A 24,863-nucleotide genomic window follows, 5' to 3' on the forward strand; every position below is an offset into this window, starting at 1 on the left:
TCTCGACGCAAGCTCGCATTTCGAAAGCTTCCGGAGAGATCCTTCAGTGTGGGGGCGAAGAGTGAACATCGATATAGAGCGCATGCGGCATTCGAGTAACGCGCGCCTTGTAAATTCTTTTCTAGTCGCTCTCTCTCTCTCTTTCTCTCTTTCTCTCTTTCTTTGTTTTTTACTCTCATTCTTTCTTATTTTTTTATTCAGGTCATACATTTTCGTTTATGTTCATTTTCGTTATTCGTTTGATGAGTGCGAGAAGCGGCAATCTATCACTAAAACGTTTCTTTTTTGGCGCGGCATCAACATAAGGAAAGAGGAAAACCTTTATGTCTGAGATCACATTATTTTAATAAATGCTAAGCAAGGTTGTTGGTTATGACTGACTTCAAAATAGATATTTTTACTCGCTTAAAATGTAAAAACTTATTTTGATATATAACACATGAGTCATTGCTATTAATGATAATAAATCTACATTGCCTAAGTGTTATTATATATTGTAAAGGAACGTATTAATTTTGTAATGATATAGTTAAATCTCTCATTTCTAAGTTCAAATTTACCCTACAGCTACATGGAGAGAGAATGAATGAATGAATGTTTGCTGTATTTGTGGAGAGAGAGAGAAAGAGAGAGAAGGAGAGAGAGAGAGAGATCCTGCTTTCTCTTAATTAATTAATTACCACGAGATTATTAGTGTATATCCATTATTCAGATTTTAGATTATTGAGTACATATTACGTTTAGTTTGATGTTTATGCAAAGTGTACATCAATGTTTGAATAGAAGGAACCAATATTCTAATTAGACAAGAACCTTCATTAATGTCATTATACCGTTATTATAGAACTTTGCAAAACTTTATGTTATGTGTTTAATACAAGAGTAAATATTGTAGTTTCACTCTCAACTAACATTTTGCTAAATAAATCTATTTGAATATTTTTACATGTTTTTATATAAAACAAAACTTTGGCACAAGGTGTTATATAATTCTGCAAAAAAGACTTTTATACGTAAAAGACTTTTAATGTAAAAAGTATTTACGCGTTTTGACGGTGAATATAACTAGCGCTCTTCACATTTACTTTTACTTTCTCGCAACTTTACTTTATTTCGCTTTCATCTTTTTTGTTTATCTAAAAGAAAACTATAAAATTTATCAGAGCTGCAAAGGAATTCGATCAAAACACGACGCATAAAAAGGACGTGAAAAAAGGAGACACAATTAACGCAGGAATCCGATCAGAGGATTGAAGCTGTTTTTTCTCCTGAGGCAACTAGTGGAAAGACTCCTGCATTCTTCTTTCTTTCTTTTTTTTTTTTTTTTTTTTTTTTTTAAATCGCCTGCGTGATATTCCGCGCGTGTACGCGAGTCGTATGTTTACCTCGCGGTAATGGGCGCTGCTGCGTGACGCGGTTTCTTAATTTCGTCGGGTTTCAGCCCCTTCGGACCGGATGCGGAAGGGCGGAAAGACTGCTACGAGGACGGAACACCGCACTTTGCGAAACCGACGAGAAAAACGAGATGGAGTGATAGGTAAGGAGCGGAGCGGGGATGAGAGACGGAGTTCTAGACGGATGAGAAGTAGACGAGAAGAAGAAATAAGGATAGAAAAAAAAGTAAAGCATGGGGAAGAGAGTAGGCGAGGGCGCGAGAGGCATGCCAAACAGGTAGCCGAAAAAGGTATCGCGCGCTCTTCTATTTTTCTTCAGGCTCTCTCTTTCTCTTTCTCTCTCTCTCTCTCTCTCTCTCTTTCGCTATCTTGCGTTTTAATGACAAGGCTGACTCCTGCCCGAGGTCCATGATCTCGACGAAACTGCGGCTACACACGTGATGCGTGCACCTATTTTCTTCCTGTAGTTTTTCTTCCACCGTGACGGCGAAATGGAGTCGTGACGCTAGAGATGCTTCGCGCGCATACGTGACGACTGGAAGAATCATTAGTGCACTATGACTGCTTCTGCTGGAGAAGTATTGCAGTTCGAAAAGGACAGCGGTTAAAACACACACACACACACACACACACACACACACTGTTCGTATATCAAGAAAAACTTGCGACAATAATAATCTCAAGACCCCCGAGATCTTTACAACGCTCTACATTGATATAAAATCTTTTGATCGTCTGCTCTGCGGCATATCTCTCGCGATCGTGTAAAGTCTGTAAAATAATGTCATAAAGTTTCTCCTTTCTCTGAAATATTTTTGTCCGGTCCGAGATATAATAAATCGTCGGCTTGCGGAACGCTCGTCAGTTTTTGACAGCGTCAGGTGATACTTATCTCACACTTGAACTGCGCTTCTCATTCCACCGGGAAGTCACATCAACAATGTCTGGTCATATCTCATTTTCTCTTTCTCTTTCTCTCTTAACTAAGAGAAAAGACAGAAGGATTATACGGGAAGGAAGAAAATAAAAATGCATATTTATTATAGACGAGCGCATTTCCATTTTATCTTCGTTGTGCGAAAATTATTTTTGTAGAAAATTATAAATGTTAGTTCTCGTCAGAAAGAGTTATCTATATGTACTACTTATGGTAATATATATTTATCTTGAATAATATCACTTTTTATATTGATATAACTTAAATTTATAATGAATCTTTTAACAAAAGTAAAGAAATCACATCTTTCGTTATTCATATTTCGCACGCGACTTCCGTCGTTATTTGCATAGATACATACAAAAGAAAAAACAGTGTGAGTTCTTATATCTTTATTGTTTTCTTGTTCACGTAGTTATATCGTGTACCGAAGCATCCTATATGTACACACACACACACACACACACACACACACACACATACGTGCCGCAACTCAACTACAAACTACGAAGATCGCAGCGAATCTTTATCCTCGGCGTCACGCAAACGCGATAATCGTGTTTTAACGAGTCTCCCGTCGCCGAACGACAAGTACTAATTATCCAACAATCTGTCAGCGAGATACAATTAAACAGACATTATAAAGTCTCGAGTGTCGAGACGGACGGGAGAGACCAAGTCTGAAATTTCCAGACTGCGTACTTCCGCCCTCGCGGGAGGCCAGTCTTAAGGGAGAGGATCCTTTAAATTCGCATAAACGCGAGAAACTATCCCCCGCTGAATACCCCATGTACAACATCGCGACGGTACTTTTACCTCTTCCGTGTGCCGCGTTGTCGCTTTCTTCCTCGTTTCCTGTCCACGTCTCCTCCCCTCCCCGTCCCGGTTTCTATCCTCCCTCTCCCGTTCTGTTCTCTCCAGGCACAATTCACTCCCGTTCAAAGTTAAATACTCGGCGCGAAACTTCCGCCTTGCGCCCGGTGCCTTCTTAATCATTGACACTAACTCACGCCCGCTTGGAATGTATAAATAACTAATTAGACGGCTGACGCGCAAGAGAGCGAGCCGGGGTGAGCGCGCGAGGCGCGAATGCATAATTTAAACGTCCATTAACGCGCACACCATACAGTTCTGCCGCGTTAATACGCGCGGGAGAGCCGCGTGCCTTTAATTTGTCCCGTGAGAATTCGGCAGAGTCCCTCCCTTCCTTCTTCCCTGGGTCGCGATTCCGCCATATATACGTGTGACACGTTCTCCTCACGGGACCGGCGATCTATCGTTCTTAATATTTAGGGCGGGACGTTCGCAATATCATGATGTGGTAAATATTGTAGGAGAGAGTTGCAGTAAAAATCATTTTATTTAAATTGAAAAATTGATTTAATAAGATTAAAGAATGTAGATGTTAATATAAATAATGTTTAAAAAAAAACATGACGCGCATAGTCGATGCAATATCTTTCACGCCGATCCAGCGCGTCGATCTCTTCGCGATCTGCTCTCGTCGACGATTGCGAAAATCATTCGAACGTTACATCTGATTTTAAATGTTTTTCAATTCTCTGTTTGTTTGTTTGAAGGCTTAAATTTTATATAAATGTCGTGTAATTAATATTTACAATGTTGCGCATATAACAGCTCTGTTTTTCGCAGCGCATGTACATACATTCAGTCCCTCAGTTTACATGTCCGAGTCGCAAAAATCGAACAGCTTCGATGAACTTGAACACGAGACCGTTGTACGACGACGCGCGAAGCGTCGGAACATTTTTGCGAACGTAACAACAGCGTGTTCCCGACGAACGGGGGAACGTCCAATACCGTGATTGCTGGCGAAGCGGCGCGAGGTAAAATGTAACACACGCGTGTACGCAAATACACTCCATCGTCGTCGATATCGTCTGCGATAGGCGAGCGAACGGCCGAGTACACACGGAAGGGAAAAAAAAGCGGGCCAGAGATGCCTTCTGTCTCGCTCCGACTTCGCGGCACCGAGTTGACAGATTGGAAACAGCCGGAGACTTTTATGGCGGGTGTTTCCCGCGCGACCATAAATCCTTTATCTCGATTGTTTATCGTAGAGAAAGAGAAAGAGAATTTCTCATTTGCGTTAAAATAGTTCCCCGGTATCGGGGGTGGGAGGGGGTACGTATACGCGCGCTCGACGCGCCGCGCGTCGTCTCCACCGCGTCGCGCGCGGTTCCTCACCCTCTCTTTCGTCCCTCGCGAAAGTCCGACGTCAACCCTCTTCCCAACTTTTCTCCCTCTCTTTCCTATGTTGCCGATGATCGTTTCCGCCATCTCCGCGAAAGAGCGCCCCATTCGGCGACCGCACCTGAATGCGCGCACTTATACTCGGAAGGAAAATGTTCAATTTTATAGATCATTTCGCGGAGTTTTATGTCGGCCGATGGATCGCTGCGGATTCGACGAAAAAATTCCAACGACAACGCCATGGAATCCCGACGGCGGCTGCGGGGCATCCGCTCCGCCCGACTTTACGAAACGAGAGATCGAGAAACCCGGCATTCGGCGAAATTAAGAAACACAGCTAGTCTCTCCCTCCTGTTATCTCTCCCGTTCCTCTCTCTCTCTCTCTCTCTCTCTCTCTCTCTTTCTCTCTCTCGCTTGCTTCTTCCTTTTCTTGTCTTTGCTCCTTCGTCTCTGCCCTCGTCGGCTACGCCCGTTCGACGATGGAATTTAGTAGAAACGAGAATGACGAGCTTCGAAGTCCCGGGATAATGGCGCGTTCCATACCCGGCGAATGCCTAAGGTGGATGATGGTGGTTCGGGGCGAAATTTCGCGCTCGGCAAATAAAATTAGTCGTTCGTTTGGGATTAAAAGAGCGGAATAGAGACTTTTTTTCTGCACGTTATGTAATTTCTCGTGACAGAATGGCAATTTTTGCAGGCGATCTGTACAGATTAGTCTAAGATAAAAAATATGTACGCACGTATAGATATACGCTCTCTGGTACGGTCGTTGCAAAATTGGTCGTGCACAACGCGCTCACGTCGCAATATAAACAGTCACCGCCGCCGTTGCCGCCGCCGCCACCGCCGCCGCGCTCGGCGACTTCGGAAAACGTTGCAGTCACGTCGCCGCGCGTGGATTTTCAGTTTTACGTTTTGCGGGGACGGGAATACGAGCCGCACGTCGGTGGAATAACATTTGGCCTTTTGCAGCCGTCGATTTTCATCAAGTGATCCAACTTCGTTGCCCGCCGCGTACGGTACGTCGCGCGCGCGTATGCGTGTTTGCGCTCGTCGTCCCGTTACACCTGGCGCGCGACGCGGCGCTGTGCGCGCGCGAGTGCGGCCGTTGTGTATTATCCAAATTGCATTATCGCTCTCTGTTTGCGCGGTTATAACGTCAGCCGATGTATTTTGTCACGGAGCGCCTCGCACGGTCGGTCAAATGGCTTAATTGCTTTGTCCACGCAATTACGAAATTGCTTACAATTTACAATCAGTCGGTCCGAATCTCGCTGGCTTTCTCTCTCCCGCCGTCGATCAATTTTATGAATCCGCGCGTCGTTTTTTTTTTTTTTTTTTTTTTTTTTTTTTTCACGAACCGCGGCGTTTGCCAGCGGCGCATAAATCAACTCCGGCGTTTCTCGCGCGATAAACGCGTACATATGTATATATTGATATAAAGCGTTCGACACGGCGCGACGCTTTCGCAATTAGTTCTTGGCCGATTATTTTCGTGAAAAAACAGTTTTTTTGACACTTGTTACGAGAGAAAGCTTGTGTTTATTCGTTTCTTCTGATGTCTATACTCTCTGAGATGAACGAAAAGCCGATCGCGTCCGCGACGCATCGAGAGATCAGTCATCGCGAGCATTCTTGCGCACTTTTTTTTTTTTTTTTATGGTTTAATCCGCCAACGTTGCCCCGTGCTCGGGACTCCCGTGACGCTCGTATTTCACAAATATCGGATCGCACGCGGGTCGTAAAGTATTTCCAAAATTTCGCGCGTTTAAACGGTTCGCGCGCGGACGTTTTGCGAAATTTATTTTCGCGAGAATCGACGGCGACGGCGGCGGCTATACGACAGAGCGAGCTGACGCACGCGACTGGCGACGTAACGACAGCGATAGGCCGGGATAATCGATTTTTCGCGTCCGATGGGGCAATAGCAACTACGCGCCGTATAATCGCGAACAGCAGAATAATTTAATAATACCGCGAGCCGAGCGACCGTGCCGAATTTGACCGCGCTTTGTTCGCGCACAGTCGACCACCGATACACAAAACGCGCCCGGGCATTAATGGAATTGGAACGGATGATCCTCGCGCGATTGCTCGCTCGTAAATACATACATATATATCCTTTTACCACGCTGCGATTTGCTCTTCCTTTCCGCTTGGAATCTCTTACCGAGTTGCACTCAAACGATACACGTCCGTTGACTCGACGCGAAAATAGTCCGTTTGATATTGACTCGCTCTCTCTCTCTCTCTCTTCCTCTCTTGCGGTGGCTCCCTTTGTAAAAGTCTGGAAAATTGCAATACGAAGCGAGAGAACTCTTGTCCCGGAAATCGGTCGCGCGGTGCGAAAAACTGAAAATTCGAAATTCCTCGATAAAAATAAATGCGCTCGGCGTTAAAATAAACAGCAGGGAATGCGGGGTGAAGTTAACGCACTCGCGCGCGCGCGCGCTCGCGCGCACGTCCCTTTCCAAGGGGCCGAGCGCATATTTTTATACGCTCGGGGAAAATATCCGGAGTGTGAACGGCGGTACCATTTTCTGGCCATTTTTCTGAGGTATCCCGGCGTGGCGGAGCGTGCTGTATTTGTTTTCCGCACGTAACGAGTTTCGTATATAGACGAGGTCGTTATTTGCACGCGCGATTCGTTACATACTAATTTTGACGTCGAACGTGCGGACTATGCAGAACGACGTGTTTTGTACAAGAGATTTTGTTCGAAAATAAAACAAAAAGCTCTCCACTGGTGGTTAAGTGGTTGACTAAACTGTCGGCGAATTTAAATGACAATCTAGAAAAAAAAAGAACAGTTTAGAAAAAAAAGAAAATATCAACAATCATACAAATAATAATACGGACAAACAAAAGTTACGTTTAGATAATTTCTAGATAGTACACGTATTGTGTGCTTTTTGCCAACAGGATTTAGAGCCGAAGAGACCAGAATAATAATAATAATCATAATAATCTTGAATGTCTGAAAGAACATTCATATATTGCATATACTCAGACGTATCTTGTTTGGGATACATATTACGATTTCGTAGAAAAGCAATTTCTTCATCTTTTACGTTCATTTACCGATAAAACGTTGTCGAGTTTCCGAACGGAGACGCTTGGATTTCGTGTCTATAAGAAATTCAACACGGTTCTTCTGGAAACTTCAAGCAATCCGATATTACATTCGATGTTTGATATACACCGAAATTGATAGCCAATCGAGCGAATGAACGGAGCGAAGCCCCGGCATAAGTTGGTTTCACGTCCCCTAGTCAGGCAAAATGTTAATCGCACGCGAGGGAGGGCAGAACCCGGATCGTCAACCACGATGAAATCGAACGCAAAAGATATCCCCCGAATTTGGAAGAAAGCGTCAGTTACTACGCCCTGTTCTCGCGCAATTTCATTCGCGTAGAAATAGCCGCGTAGGTATAGAGACGGGCGGCGTCGTCGTCGTCGTCGTCGACAATAAATCGAACGATATGAGCGTCGTGGAATTCGTAAACGCGAGCCAATAAAAACTTTTCCAATTGACTTAATTCTCCCGGCTTAATTCACCGGAACCAAGCGTAAGTAGCGAGGCGGGTTTGTACGTCGAGAGAGAGAGATAGAGAGGGAGAGCAGAAGGTTAGTCACAACGACAACGACGACGGGAAAAGAGGAGGAGGAGGAGGAGGAGAACGAAAGGAAAGAGGGAAATGAGGTGGCGCGATTCGACTGCCGACACGCCACCTCAAAAGGGCGAGAGGTTGCGCCCCGCGTCGAGGGACGCAATCCGAAAGCCCGTGTTCGCATCTGCGATCACGGAGGACCGATTTCAATTTAGATCACCTGCGGGATCGCGACGCGACCTGATTTCAACCTTCTTTCCACGCTCCATTTCGAGACTCGGGGTTTTATTAGCGCCGCTCAATGAGAACACTTTGTATACAGCGGTGCGGGCGAGGCCCGGCCACCGTCGGTAGAGTCGACTGAAGTAGTAGTAGTCAGCCGAATTGCGAGGCCGACCGACCGCGAAGAATATGGATGAGGTGCGGAAAACCGGGATTTTGAGAGAGAACGATTGGTATACCGGTAAGTGTCGGCCGAAAAAAGTGAGCGGCGGTAAAACGTTTTTTGTTAACACGATCGGCAAAACGCATCGCATCAAAAGCTTTAGCTTTTTCTCAATCATCGCGAATTTAAAAAACATGTTTGAATTAAAGATCCACTGGAATTGTCGATTGTGTAACAAAAACAATTATATGATGCTGTGAGAAATATGTACTTAACAAAAATAACGGAATAAGTCATTAAAGTACAAATCGATGATCGGGAGGCAAGAGCGATAAAGGAGAAGAACGCCTGGGGGAAAATACGGCTACTGGGATGCGATTTATCGGCGCGGCCTTCGAAGAAGGGAAAAAGTCTTTGTAGGATGGATAGTGACGAGGGTTCGATGTCGTGGCGCGGAGCAAGTTAGAGGAAGAGAGATAGAGAGAGAAAGAGAGAGAGAGGCTTGAAATAGACGAGAAAAAGAAAGAAAGAAAACGAAACGGGAGGTTAGAGGTGGGGGGGGGGTCGGATATCGGCGTAGTTCTGTAAAGTTTCGATAAGTCGGTCCCGAAGCGTTTACCTCCTAGTGAGCACGACTACCGAGCGTACGATGGAAGACTGAAGGAAGTCTAGACTTTGAAAGATCAAAAGGCACCGTCGGCCTGGAAATAACGCGGTCCTGGTGTCTGACTTCGCAGTCGTTGAGTTTCCGGAAGAATCCATCTCTCTCCGTCTTTCGCGTCTCACTTCCCCATCAAGTTTTATCTTCTTTCCTTTCCCCCCCCCTCCCCCGCAGTTCGATGCGATATCGCTCCTTGCAAAGTAAGCAGGTCACTTCTATGGGTCACACGATCGGTAACGCGCTCTGAATAGACTCACCTTTGACATTTGGCTAGATATTGTAGTAAACAATAATACATGTCCGTGTTGTTGTTTTAAAAATTGAAGATCATCATAGACATAAAACTATAATCAGATCTACAATTGAACGTGTATGAATTCGGTACAATAACGTCAAAACGATAATTTCACACAAGCGGCGATATCCTAGAGAAAACGCAATCCCGGAAACCGCGCGCACGAGCTCAAGATGAATGAACCCCGATCCGCCCTTTCATTTTTGTTCCGTTTCTTCGTTGCGGGCGATTTTCCGCGAGATCAAAGCACGCGACGGAAACTTTGATGCGATTATACGTCCGTGTGTAAGAACCAATTGCATCTTTCTCTTTGCGAGAGAAACGGAGCGGTTCCGATCTCGCACGTGAAAGAGAAGAAGAAGAAGAAGAAGAAGAAGAAGAAGAAGAAGAAGAGGACGAAGAAGAGAACAAAACGCTCGAGCGCTCGCGCTCGTATTAGGATTCTATTAACCTATTTTCTCGTCTATCGCGCGGACTCGCAGGTCAAGCCACAAAAGAGAACGTTAATGATATTTCTTTTTAACGGTCGAGATGGCCGTTCTACGTTAGTCGCAGAAAAATAGCTTTGTTTCGCCGCGGGGCGAGAGAGAGAGAGCAGATTGCAGTCCCATTGCTAACGTGTACGGGGCAAAAGCACGAGAGCGAAAAGTGCCGATTGTTTCTTCACGACGTTGTGTTGAGTAATTTCGCGGGGAAAAAAACTTTTCCGGCAACTTCGTTCGTTTCATCACCGAGCGTGTTCGCGAAACTCGACGACGAATACGCACAAGCGGCGAGGATTTTATCGTCGGGGAATCCCGACGTGATTGTCGATCCCGATTCCGAGTCGCGCGTGCGCTCGCGCACTGCGTCACTCACAAGTGCACTTCAACAACCGCCGTCTCGTTCCTTGCGCAATTACTCGACAACGAGGAGAGCAAGTTTCTTTATAAAAGCCGTGGAAATTTTTTTTATTTTGTGCCATTATGTATATATACATATACATAATGGCACAAATAAATATTGATATATATATATATATATATATATATATATATCAATATTTATACATATGTATACCGCTCAAAGGATATTCATTGCCCTAGTTTTATTGGCGCATTGTAGCGCGGCGTATAACGCGCGCTTTGCAGTTCAGTTTCGATTTGCGATTTTTAATGGATTGGAAATATATAATTGCGCACGGCTCGTTGCGCGCTTTGTCACCTCGTTGTGTTGTGTTTTTTTTTCTATTTTTTTTTTTTTTAATTGATCAAGTTATCGAGCGCGAAACGTTTACTGTTGCCGCCTAATGTAGATTTCATTACGTAAATGACATTGCGCATTCCTGTGTATGTTCGTGTGCGAATTGTGTGTATGTGTGCGTGCGGCGCACGCCGGTTATTGCCTTTATTAATATCAACCGTCTGGAATCGCACAGTTATCGTGTCGATTTAATATTGTAATAGCTATTTCATACATCACGCATAGTTATCCGCGGAATTGCATTTATATGCATTGATATCAGGCATTACCGCAAAATGCATGGCTGATTATATAATTACTACTCGTGAATATGTGCGCAATCGTTTGGGCGAGAGAGAGGGAGAAAGAGAGATATCCGACTTTTGTGATTCAATCGGTCGACGAACATCGTTGAATTTTCATGGTTCCAATCTAGAAAGTCGGAGCGAGATTTGTCGAAGCGAAGTAATCCCGCATTTTCATCCGTGATCAATATTTTTGGCCGGTTTTTGGCTCGATCTTTACGACGAATCCATAAAGAGAAGGCAAAATCGGTATGTATTCCGACGGAGCCTTCGGATAGAGCCGGTGGTTCCCGGAGAAATGGAAGAAGACAAGGCAAAAGAAAAGAAGAAAATGGCTTTCAATATCCCGTAAAAAGGAATCGCAAAAATTCGGATATTAGCTCGCTTCACGTCGATGGTAATCATATGTGAGGAGTCGTCGGTCTACAAGAACGGCAAGGGTGGTTGTCGTAAGAAGGAAAGAGAGAGAGAGAGAGAGAGAGAGAGAGAGCACCGGGAAAGAGCGGCGGAAGGGTGGAGACGGTAGCTGGCGGAGGCGCATGCGGGCCCGACTTGCCTTTGAGGTCCTGCCAAAGAACATTCCGTACGAAAATAAGACAAATAAATCGCGTGCTTCAGACGTTTACGTAATGGGAAACGAAATGGGATGTTGATGCGACGACTTGTTTCACGCGCCGAGCTCCGACTGCCGTTTTCGTTGTTGCAAATAGGCATCCCCCGTGAAGTCAGCTGTGATCCGCATACGGTCGTGCGCACGCGCACGCGACGCGTTAACGAAAAAAAAAAGAGAGAAAGAAAAAAACACAAGACGTTGAAAAGCGCGCGAGAACTTTCGACGCGTGGTACGCGTTTCGTCGATTCGCCCCGCGGGAAGGAAAAACCAGGTGCGCTACAAGGAGAAAATATCCAATCTACTCCTGTCGGTCAAAGGAAAAGTATCTCGAGCAAAAAGACCCGGCAGAGTGACGTGAACGCGGCAACGTCGAAGTAGACGAACCAACGGGCAAGAGAAGAGAGAGAGAGAAGCAGTTTCGCGTCAGCGTCGAAGTTGCGCTAAAAACGTCTCTTGGTCGTCTTCTTTGGCCGTCTTGTAGTTCAATTTGTTGCGCGTAATTTATTACGTGGCTCGGGGGCCTCGTGTAAATGTTCATCGAAATAAGTAGTTGATGAGATAGCGATATTACCGATCAGTCCGTGAATGAAGGAACACGGAAATGAAAATGTTGAAATATTGCAGCTCGGGGAAAAAAAAAAAAACAAGATTTTATTTCACGGATTTTATATCATAAATTTGAAAAACACACTTTCCAATACATTAATATTTTACTAGTTTTAACAAGTCGGAGTGTATAAAAGTAAAAAAAAAAAAAAAGTAATCCCGTTTTTTTATCACATAGAATTTTTAATACGTATATAAATGTTTAACAAATATTCGTGTCGATAAATAACCAGTGATAAATTTCGCTCCGCGAAAAACCGCGTCTTGAGAAGCACTATCTTGAGTACATCGGCGGGTATTTTTTTCGGCAACAACTTCTTTCCCGCATCCGGAGCACCTGCGTGCACAGATCGTTACGAAATTGCGCGGTACACTCATGCAGGTTTAAAAGCCCGCCCGACGTGCACGTTGCCGTCCGGACTTGTTTCTTGATACCCGCAGATGCTTTTCGGTGGATTTACAGCCGACAGTACGTAGGCAAGTGCTCCCGGTGCCACCGGCGGGCGGAGGGCTTCACCCGGATGGTAGGTTTACGGCGCGAAGTTGGAGGGACGAAAGAGAGTGAGAAAGAGAGAGAAGAGAACAAGAGTCCTCTCGTAGAGGCAGGAAGCAGCGATAAAACCAGCACCACGGAGACGCGCGGCGTCGGGCCGGGATGTTTTTAAAACTTACTCCTTCACATCCCGCGCGACGACACACCTACACCATTAAGAAGTACACACGAGGGATCCTCCTCTTCCTCCGCAATTTCTTTCTCGCTCACTTTCGCCCACCTTTCTTTCGTTCCTTCTTCGCTCTTCTTCGCGTCTCGTCTTCTTTTTCCTCTCCGCCGAGAACGGCCTGTAAAGTCTGCCGTGTGTACTACGTCTTTCGGCCTCACCCTGACAAGAATACACGTCACGCTCGAACAACTCACTTCGCGCTCTTCCCATCTCCTCCCGGCACCGCGCCTCGCTTTCTTTTCCAACATTTGCATCGCGTTTCTCGTTTCGTTCCCGAGACGTCGACGGAGGGGGCGGCGGCTGTGGCGGTGGCGGCGGCGGCGGCGGCTTCGTCGCGCCTGGAACTTCTCGCGCATCGCGAGATTTCGAATCGCGAACGAGAGAGGGGTGATCCGCGAGCGGAATCTCTCCACCCTTGTCGAGGTCGTTCGCGCGGATTTAAATATCTGAAAAACGGCAGAGAAAACGCTTCTTCCGCCGCGCGTTTAGTAAGCCCTGTTTCACTTTTCTCTTTCCGAAAAGCTGGGCGCGTCGGCCTCTCACGCGCCGGAGCGTCAATCTCCTATCAGACGGGTCCCGGCCTCCCATCGTCTTGCTGTTAAAAGCCGGGCTTCTTTTCTCTCCTATACTACTCTCTCCCCAATCTCCGTCGCTTCGCTTTCTCCACTTTTTGCCGTCTGAAAGCCCGATAGACTTACCGCGCTGCATGGGGTGGCGCTTATCTTCGAGTTGCGTGCGAGTGTATATACGCGCGCGAGGGTGTGCTTGCTCGTGTCCCGGTATAAAATAGGTTGAATTTGAAAAGAGACTATTATCCCGCGGGCGGCGCATTTCACGGCGTTATCTCTACCGCGAAAAGAAATGTGTTTTCTGTGCGGTCCGTTGCCACAAAATGTGATATGTGCACAAAACAGTGCACGATTGTTTTCTCAAGATCAAATTTAAAACACGTAACTTAATGCGCAGAGAAAACGCTTTTTATAACAATGTAATGTACATTTTTTACCGTATGACGATAGTCGAAAAAAAAAAGAGAATTCGTTTGAAACAAATATTTCACAAAGTTGCGCGGTACATTTTGTTCGTCCGGAATGTCTCGATGGATCTTGTTTTATTGTGTGAAAATACGTTTTATTTATTTTTTTTTTTTTTAATCTTAAGAGTAAAATGCGATCTGTCGAGTATTTACCTGGCGCTATATAATGGCAGCGCGCGCGCCGGTACGATCCAACTTTCGCGAATCCCCTTAAGCTACGTACACACAGTTAATAGAGATCAGACCGCGCGATAATCGGATCCGCGCCGCGTCGGTGCGGCAATAACGCCCGTTTCCCCCGCAATCCGGTGAAGTCCTCTCATTTTTCGGCGCGGGCGTCTTTAATTAAGATCTTCCGTGGAAATTTCCCTAGCGTATTCGGCGCACATCGAAGAAAAGGAGGCGCGGGGGGGGGGGAGGAGGGGAAAGGGACTCGCCGAAAGCGCCCGCAATTCCTCGATAAACCTCGCTGAAAGGAAACTCGTTAAAACCAATCTGCCAGGGATCGAGTCGATCGTTTTGCACTGTTCGACTGCGGCGAATGGGGAAAACGGCGAGAGGGTGACCGGGATCAGGTGAAGGGCCGCTGCAAGACAAGTGAGAAACATCGCGAGAGAGGGAAGAATGGAAACGAAGCGGGAACTGGAGCAACCGATTAAAAGAAAAGGGGAGCTTTTTTGCGTCTCGTTCGTGCGAGCACCCCAGAGCGCGGTGAATCTTATTCCTGATTACATTAACGCCGCTGATCCGCCGAGGAAGAAAGAAAATCGGTGATCTAATTAAAAACTTCTGTCGATCCAACGATTCGCGCGTCATTGGCGCTCCCGTCAACGGAAGGAGGAACTGAGGACAAATTAAGAAACGCGCGAAGGGAGCGAGTGGTAGTTAGACCAGGGCTGTCTGTTTCTCGTGGTCTTCGCCGAGACGCCAGAAATGAGAAGAGAGACGACACGGCACAGACGACGTAAGGAGAAAACGTGAAATCGGAAGAAGGACATGAGTATTTCCGCGGAAAAGGAAGAGAAGAGAAAAGACGGACGGAGAACGAAAGCGGTTTGGACGGAAGCAACTACCAGACGTAGAAAGTGAACGTGGCAGGTCGTGGCAGGACGGAAGGGTAGATAATTAGACAAGAAACACAAGGCTTGTGCTGTTTCCGACTCTCCTTTCCTCGCGCCGCCCCGACGCAAACCTGTTTCATCCGACCTTTTCCCTCGCGCGCTCTCGAGCCCGTATCCTCTTTAATTAAATATAAGCGTCGGCCTATCTCAGTTTCTCAAACCGAGTCGCTCCGTTTTCTTCCACCGTGTTTGGCAGTCTCTCCCGGGTTTCAGACGTTTATCCATGTTTATCAGCGGAGGCGCGCGCATGTACATAAAAACAAGATTGCGATAACATTGTCTGGCTGGCTAATCCACGCTGTACATTGCGCAGCCATTTTTAATTAACAATTAAACTTTCACGGAATTCTTTATCGAATATTAGGTGTTGTACTTATTACCGCGTGCTATTCTTGTCGTTTTTTCGCGCTTTTTTTATCTTGACATAACGTATAATGAAAATATACATTTAATTAATAAGAGCTTTAAAATCCGCCGTTCAATCCGTTAAATAAATATACTTTTAAAAGAGACTTTTTTTTAATACGTTTTTATTTATATACGTGTGCGTTAGTTTGTGCGCGATAAATACAATTGTTTGTATCTTATATTTTAAGTTATTTGCAAGTTAAATTTTGCGAGAGTTGTTTTCTACAATTTCACAACTACATAATTAGGATAATATTGTAATTAACTTTTCATCTATAAACGCGCGCCCTCATTATTCTTTATTTCTCAGTACTAATTACGAACTATCAACGAGCGTCTTTCAAAGTAGTTATTTGTAACATTGTAGTGCGATTTAGAGTTTCGTGTTCGCGTCGAATTACCGGCAACTCGGTAGTAACAATTACCTTGAAAGGATGGTGCGAAGCCTCGTGTTCTCGATTAGCATCGCCACTTTTCAGTCTATCCGAGTCAAATAATTGTCCGTTTTCCTGGATTTTTGTTATCTCATTTAATTTCACAGAATTGTTATTTATCCTATCAACAAACGTGTCGTTACAATCGATTTGTCTCGCCGAGTTTATAACAAAAACATTGCCAAAACCGAACCGCGGGACGCTATTTGCCGACGAATTCATCAATTTTCGCGACAAAATCGACGAAGTGTTTATCCTTGAAATATTTGTGTCGTCAATAAAATATGGTTTGACGCGCACCTTTCGCCGTTCTCTGCCCCAGTCGAAACTCGCGGGCGACCGACCACGCAACGTCTTAGCTCGATTCCCGTCTCCATTATCCGAACGACGATCGTTCCGCTTCGTGTTCTCGTAGTCGAGTCTTCTTCTATATTGCTGAAGATAATTCGATTTATCTTCGCTTTCCACGTGAAAAAACGGTAATGACGAACCATTAAGGCGCAATGAGCGCAAATTAGCACGACCCGCGTCGCGACTGTTCCACGTAAATCCAGCGGCTTCCATATTATCCGTCGTAAACGGTATTCCGTCCACGTTGCTCAACGATGATTCGAGGAAATTTTCGATCGATCGCCTGTGCGTGTTCAAGGAGTCGAAAACTCTGCGGAATATCCGCTGGTAAGTTTGTCGTTTCGGAATCGCGTTGTCGGTGGGTGTCGCCGTCGTCGCCGTTTGTCCCGTTGTAAAGTGAGACGATATCGAGGAGCTCGAGTACGCAGACGGTTGATCCGCCGGCACCACGTGAACCAAATGCCTCCGACCCCGCTGATCGGTTCCCAGAATCAATGTCGGCGTCAATCGATTCGCTTCCTCGGCGAATTTTTCCGTCGGTCGAGGTCGTTGTCGCCGCGTGTTCTTGAATCTGTGCTTCTGCTCGACCGAGTCTTCTCTCTCGGTTTTCTCGGTGCTGCTCGCGTTTTCCGGAACGACCGCCGCGCGACTTCCAACTTCCTCGTGCGGTATTTCGTCCCCCCTAACGCTCGAGTCTCGTTCCGTCAATCGTCCGTGATCGTTCGATCGATGATGCTGCGCGGAGAAGCTGCTTTCCAAATTGGAAAGAGAATCCTCTCGCTCGTTGTTCCCGTTGTGCTGCGTTCCGTTAATCGGGACATCAGGTGGTGCGCGTTTCCCCTGGGATGTCACGTAAATGTAGGAATTCGGCCAGAGATTGCCCGCGTGGAGATGATCGTCCGCTTGTGGCATTATCGTCAGCTGGAGATCGTGTCGCGGCGGGTCGGAAACCGATGGCGACCGCATGACCCTCCGCAGGATCCACTTGAACAGGGGATTCCTCTGCGCCGCGCATGGCTCGCAATCAACGCAGCCGTCCTGGCATAACATCCAGTGACCGTTTAGCAAACGGTAGACGTTTCCGCGTGACAGAACGACGTTCACGTCGTTGTTCGAGCGCGCGGCGGTCGTCCCGCCGTAGAAGGACACGTCCAGCGGACGCGCATGGGGCGCGTTGCCATCCGGCAACGGGGTGACCGATTTGAGAACAATCTCACGGAGTATGTACGCCCAAGGTGGCGCGAGATGCCACGGTATCGTCGGATCGTATCGCTGCTGTTGTCCAGAATGATCGTTGCCGTGACTCGAAACGATCAGAAGAAGCTGAAACACGATTCAATTTGCTCAGATATCTCTGAGAGAACGACGGGTAGCAAAAGTACAAACAAATACAAAATAAAATATTTACGCGGTATAACGTCTCATATTATCCCGGTACGTATGTCCGTTTTTTTTAAACTGCGCGTAGAACGTACAAACAACATTTTCGGAGGTTACATCCGAAATATCCCTCCCCTCAGGATTGTGAAGGATACGAAATTATCGTTCGATGCATTTTAAACGCGCGCGTGTGTACGATGCGTATATATACCTAGCTATATATCGGCGCGCCGATACGCAATCGGGAGACAATCGCGGAACACAACCAGATCGGATTCTCCGCACGCGGAAATATGCAAATAGAATATTTGAATATTTTAACTGAGCAATGTGTATAGACGAGCGCCGAGTTGTACACAAAAGGACGAGAGAGGCCGAAATTAAATCTGCCGCGAACAGACGCGGCATGAAAGGGATGTCAATATTTGAGGAGCGATGTAACAAAAAGAGAGAGAAAGAGAAAACTAATATGTCGTCGAGTACAAATGACATCTTAAAATTGAATCGTTCAACACTCACCGTCATCAGCGCGTGTTTCCCGCTCGACGTGTACATCATTTCGCGGCCGCGATCGCCACCGCATTGACAGCGCGGAGTCGCGAAAGTAGACAAAAAGTGTCCCTCACTCGCGGGACAGAGATGAGTAAATCATTGCTCGAAAGCGCGACGTTATCGCTGCGCTATCAAATGTCGAGATGTCCAAGTTGGATATCGGCCGTCAAGAATGCTGACATTACTCACGGCTAAACATTCGCTCTGCGATCAAACAACGTAACACAAACACATTGCCGTAGATGGCTTTATCGCGAGTAATTCGAGAACGCGGCTATTACCAGATCAAGTAGCCCGCGCGGCTGAGTCATACACGCTCGAAACGATCTGTGTAATACAATTCTACAGAGATCTTATTTAAAAAAAAAAAACACACACACACACACATACACACACATTGTGAAGAAGAACATGAAAAGACGGAGAAATTAATTCAAAAGTACTTGAAAATTCAACATTTAATTTACACAACGAGAACATATCTCGAAATAAAGTTGTGAGAAGAGATGTATTTAAAGCGCTCGCATTGTTTTGTGTGTAAAACCTGCGGAAGGAGCGAAACATTTTTTATTTTGGTAGAAAAAATCTCAGAAAAAATAAAAATATCTAAACGATATGAAATGCAAAGAAGCGTAATTTTTTTTTCTGGTCTTCTTAATTTATTTCAAATCTGAAACAAGTCTTATTCGCATTATCTCTTTGCGCGCGCGAGAATTGTTTGACAAATATATACGACAGCTCTTTAATTCATTCCCTCTGTGATCGCAGTGCATGAGGATTCATCATCATCGCGGAATGGATATGCAAGCGATATAAATACACGATCGGGGTTGTGACGTTGATCGTATCTGACTAACGGAAACGTTGGAGAATATCATATCCGGCGGTTTGATAAAATATATACGGGTCGATGTAATCTGCGGCGTAGCCTAGCTTGATTCTATTTCGCGTTTCGGTTTATCGGCCACGCTTAGTCAGATAAACCGAGGGTTTGTTTGCGGAGAAACGACGCGCGGTGAATTACTGTTTCATTAACGTGCTACACATCGGTGCCGTTTGATTAACGACAGAAGTGATTGAAAAATGCGTCTGGGTCGCGTGAATTACGAAACGCATAGATTCTTCGCGGTGTCATTATGGCGTTCGCACCCAATGCGCGTGTGTTTCGATAAAAACATCTTTCTGACGACAACAATAATGACGTGTAATGTCACATGTTTTTTTTTTCTCTGGTAATAATGAGAACATTTTCGATTAACAGTATATGCAACATAATTTTTTCATCTTTTAATATCAGTAAAATGAGATAATTGAAATATTATTTTTTTAAGCAGCGTATCATATTATAGAATAACAATAAATGTTCACAATTATAATATTAGAGAAGGGTTTTATGATTTTATACATAATTACGATTTTGTAATTATAATATTAGAGAAGAGTTATGTGATTTTATGTATACACACACAAAGAAAAACATTTGAATTTAATTTTATAATATTTAGTTTCAAAACTTTTGTATGAGTAATTTTTTATAATATTTACTTTCAAAACTTTTTTATATTAAAAGTAGTATAGAAAACAAAGTATACAGATACAAGTATCATCCAGAAGGGTACGCTACCTGCCGACCGTGTTTGTGGCGCCAACTCTTAATATGGAGGCAAACCTTCGATTGTCTCTGCCTTCGTGTTACTTTAAGGGATGAATGTAGGAACAGTCGGCAATTGATTTTCAAAATTGACAGTTTAATCGACAACATTTTAATATTCACACTTATGATTAACACAAGCAAGAAGTCAGTAATAATGATCTTTATTCTTTAAATCCGACGAAGATCAATTACTCGTATAAAAAATGGCCGCAGAAACCTTGCCGACGCAAGGAACACCACTCACGGTGGATAACATGAATCTTGTCAGTCTGCAAGTTCCTCTTCCTAAATTGCTCGATCTCGCTCTCGGAACGCCGGAAGTAAAGACAAAAATTAAGAAATTATTTAATTATAAATAAGAAATTATTATAGACATATTGCGAATATAATAAACACACACATAATAATAATGACATTAGATTGGCGCGGTTAATTTTAACATTCTGCACACCTTCCTTCACGTGCTGTTGCGACAAATAAATTTGCAAGCCATTAAAGTGGAATACCGCGGCGACAGCGCGAAACGTGTACAAGTAAAAGAACAAGAACACATAATGTAAAATAAAAAATAGAAAGTAAATATTTAAAACAATTTTCTTTCGCTCTCTCCGTTTATTTCAGTCGTTGGTAACAACGTTGAAACCGGAAACTCTTCTGCAGTTTCAAGAGTACAGTATTACCAACGGTGAAGATGCGCCGAGACAAGAAGATGACGATATCGTTGAGATATCCGTGGCAGGTACAAAACTTGCGATTTCCGTTTTGTACATGTGAAAGTTATACAACCGGTCGATTGTTTTGATCTTAGATACTCAAGTACCGACAGAAGTAATTACAGACGACGACGTAAAAGTAACAAAAGGCGTGAAGCGAAAACCATACGGAAAAGATGACAGACATGAGACAGTCTTGTTTGTGGAATCTATTGTAGACGAAACTACTCCAACAGCGTTGGCGTTCAAAGATCTCGAACAAACTGTTTGTGCAAATTAATTGTTCTTTAAATTGCTAGAATAGATGTAAATAGAGCGATTGTAAAAATCTAGCAATGTAATTAACAGGTAAGAGAATTGGAACAGCGATATCAGGCTTTGGACGAATTGTCCAAGTTTCCGGAAGTGCTCGAACGTTTGAAGGGCGTGCTCACGGATCCTATATCGGATGTGTGGCACTTCATAAATATCAATAAACGATTGGACGCGAGCGCAGAGGGTATTGATAAGGTACACTGATATATATTTTGTGTCAGTTTCGTGAATTTTTTTTAAACAAAAACTAGTGGAACAAGAAGAGCGATTTGTTTGAAAATTTTTAACGTCAACAGCTTGCTACAATGGTGCAAGATTACATGATTAGGACCGATCCTATGGTCGTATCAGCGGATGAGAGATTGAGCAAACTCGAACATAAAATATCTAAGATACAACGAAAGCTCGCTCAGATACAAAAGATCATCAAACACGAAGATGAAGAAAAAGACGAAGTGAGAGAAGAAAAAAATGACAAAGTAAATGATAAAGAAGATGAAATAGACAAGGAAGAAGAGAACGATAAAGAAAAGGAGAAAATCGATACAGTGACGAGAGAAAAAAATGACAAAGTAACGGATGATATGGAGGATGAACTAACGGACGAAATAACGGACACAGACACAATAGATGAAGCAGCTGACCGACAGCCGATTAACGGTAAGGATTTGAACAATTTTCACGAATTCGCGTGATTTATTATTGTTTTTAATGTTGAAATTATCTGCGTCGCTTATACAAACACACAAAAATATAAAACTCCAGTTTAATATTTTATCGTAACTGTTCTGAAACGTGTACTAGAAATAGTTTATTGACTGTAGGAAAACATATCTAGATAGAGACCTAAGAGAGATACGTCAAGATATTGAGGCGTTGCAAACCGACGTTGCTGTATTGCAGAATGACGTAGTTCAGATACAGGAAGAACTGCAGAACATTAACGAAAGATTTATTCGTACGTTTTTTTTTTTTAACAATTTTTGAAATATGCAGTTTTTATTTGAGATTTTCTTTCTGGATTTATTGTATGTGGAAAAAATAACACGCTGTATTACCGAGTATAGAAAACGGAATAAGACCAACGGCTCCCGTCGCAGAACTTTCTGATGCGGCGGCTCCCGTTACGGAAACGATTGCAGACGGCGAAGAAACAATCAGCGAGGTGACAAACAATATCACAAACTTGGAACAATGTATACAAGTTGTGAGAACGCACGTCAAAGACTTGCGGGATGTTGGTCACCGCGTGACCGCATTGGAGCAGGAAATCGGTGATTTGATAGATCGATTGGATAGCGTGCAAGCGGCGGTGAGAAAACCGGATGATGACGAGACCAAACATGTTGTAAAACTACGAGAAATAGAAATGTATGTGGACAAACTCACAGAAACCATGAACAAATTGCTCGATGACAAAGAAAAACAGGAGGGCGACATTAACGTAAACTTGTTTGTTTTCTTTAAATATCAAAGATAATTGAACACGGACGTTATGTGTCATAAAAAAAAAAAAACATTTTTACATCGAACAGACATTGGTGCAACAAATAGAAGTTTTGAAGATCGTGAAAGTAGACAAAGAAGATCTCGAAGACGCTCTGGCTGATAAGGCAGATGCGCAAGCTGTGATCAGAAAGGTACGAAGTAACACGTGACGTTAAAGTAAAGTCACGTGTTGTTTTTTCTGTCCTCCTCCCTGTCACGTGACTTGTAACTTTTTTTTAATGCGCGGTAAAGATCAACTGCGAATCAAAAATTGTTACAGGTGTCGCATGATAAATTCGACAGTGTCTGCGAGGATCTCGCGCGAGGTCTCGAAGAGGCGATCGACAAATTGGCTAAGCAAGAAGCGATTTGGCAGCAAGCGCTCGATGAGGTGCAGAGCGAGATCGCCGGCAAGGTGGACAAAATGGAGATGACACCGTTGAAAGATTTCATGGACACGAAATTGAAGTCGCTTCAAGAGAAACTGAAAATAATGGCCGAGGCGAGACGCGAGATCGAAGCGGCTGGAACGAAGAAATTGCTTAGGTTTTATTTATTTACATAAAAAGATTTATGTAAATAAATAAAATTCTTAATACATTTGCGTGTGTGCGTGTCTCTTCTTCTTCGTTCAGAGATGTTCAATGTATATCGTGCGACAAGGACGTCGTGATGAGGACAGAGGAAGTCGGCAGGTTTCGTATGGAGCCATTACCTTGCACAACCAGCATAAAGCCTTATCTCACGTACAAATTGGACCAAGTTAGAAAGCAACAGAAGAAATTACCTCACAAAAATATGATTCAGTTTGAAGCAGCGGTGCAGGAAGAAGTTAGAAGAATTAAAGCGAAAGAGGAACTTTTGAAAACTCCTAGGTAAGCACTTTTTTTTTTTTAACAATAAATACTTCCGATCTTGAAAATCTTTCGAAATATTATTTTTGCACGTCTCAAGAAACAAATAACATAAACAGTTACGAATTTATTGTAACTTTATATTGTAATATTTTTTAAATTGCAACTCAAGTGTGAAAAAAGTTTCTTTTTAAAGTATTTCAAAATTTTCCTTCTATAAAATTGTATAAAAGCATTTTTATCGGGGATCTCTGACAAATTTAAACTAGTTTGTTGACAAATATTAATTTTAGTCAAAACAAAAATATTTGTCGCACTTTAAGGCCGTACGTTTGATAAATCTGTTATATTAGAGAAGGTCATCTCGTCAATCGATATTGCGGTGGGAGTCACACGACCACGACTCCTCAGCAGAGAGTTACGCGGACCGGGCACTTCCTTACCCAATGGGGACCCAAGGTGATACAGATGACTGAAGGTATGATAATGGGAAGAGACGGTGTGATGTATCACAGTCGACCAACTAAGACGGACGTATGTGGACCGACTTGTTGGGAAAGTTCAATCTGCGAGGATACTCGATCCCCGGTGAGTATCTCGGCGGTGATTTCCTCGTTATAAGTAATTCAAGTGCTCATTTCGTTCGCGAAGTATATACCACTTTTCATTTTCGTTTTACCATCTAAGGAACATCCGACATCCGTTCCATCGCCAAATCGTAAATCATCCCGTCGCTCGAACGCAAATAAAGTATCTCGTAAGTGAATAATAAAATACTTCGAATCTTCTGAGATTTTTGCGTCTTTTGACATTGATTTTTATACTATATTTTTATACTATATTTTTTTTTTTTTATCAATGAATAGAAAAACGGAATGAAAAGAGATCGTCGAAAGAGCTGAAGATATTGGAACCAGCAGAAAAACCAGTGAGTCACATTCAGCTTCTCGTGCTAGTAAAACTATAAACTTCGTAAATCTTTATTGCAATTGTGTTTAATTGTTTTACAGATCGAAGAGCAAGAAGTAACGCAGGAAATGTATACGTACGAAGCGAACGACGAATAAATTAAATGTACATGTACAATGGTATCATCGATTTTATTTGACAGCAAGAGAAAATTCGCTTAATTAACGTAGAGTCCACTTAGAGTCCACACACTTGTGCTATAATATTCTTGTATTTTCTTTCGGAAGCACTTGTATATTCGTCGTACAATATTGCGAAATTATATGAAAACAAATTTGTAATTTCACACCGCAAAAAAGAAAAAAAGAAAAAAAGCAAAATTACCTCTTCTTCAAGTCAAAATGCGATAAGAGCGAAATGAAAGAAAAAAAAATCAATCAGCGTGGAGTTATTAAATATTTTATTATTAAGAGAGATTTCCAGAGTACACAAGACTATCTAGTGAAGTCGACTTGGAACATCGGTGGTCTACCTTGCTGAAACAAAAATATTCGTCGCACTTCACGTTACGGCCGTACGAGACCGCGTATCGGAATATTGCACATTGCCGAAATCCGAGATCCGTTCACGTGTATAGAAAAACACGTGCACAGCGCTCGGATTATTCACTCCGCTTTTTTTTTT

The 24,863-nt window shown here is 43.8% G+C and overlaps 1 protein-coding gene across 2 annotated transcripts; it reads left to right on the plus strand.

Annotated features, from left to right (window-relative positions):
• Window positions 1–19,983: 19,983 nt before the first annotated feature.
• On the plus strand, window positions 19,984–24,553 carry LOC109860801 (glutamine-rich protein 2-like). Of its 2 annotated transcripts, none has more exons than XM_020440135.1 (15): window positions 19,984–20,220; window positions 20,320–20,433; window positions 20,522–20,639; window positions 20,709–20,878; window positions 20,962–21,123; window positions 21,225–21,588; window positions 21,767–21,886; window positions 21,996–22,372; window positions 22,464–22,568; window positions 22,697–22,962; window positions 23,052–23,291; window positions 23,624–23,858; window positions 23,958–24,027; window positions 24,137–24,198; window positions 24,281–24,553. In XM_020440135.1, the coding sequence occupies exons 1-15, from the start codon at window positions 20,104–20,106 to the stop codon at window positions 24,335–24,337; spliced, it is 2,577 nt and encodes an 858-aa protein (XP_020295724.1). In that variant the 5' UTR covers window positions 19,984–20,103; the 3' UTR covers window positions 24,338–24,553. The 2 variants fall into 2 exon arrangements, with proteins under 2 accessions (XP_020295724.1, XP_020295733.1); XM_020440144.1 differs by having other exon boundaries at window positions 22,029–22,372.
• Window positions 24,554–24,863: the final 310 nt, after the last annotated feature.

This window comes from Pseudomyrmex gracilis, unplaced genomic scaffold (genome assembly GCF_002006095.1).
Source record: "Pseudomyrmex gracilis isolate BER0280 unplaced genomic scaffold, ASM200609v1 scaffold_8, whole genome shotgun sequence".
Lineage (NCBI taxonomy): Eukaryota > Metazoa > Arthropoda > Insecta > Hymenoptera > Formicidae > Pseudomyrmex > Pseudomyrmex gracilis.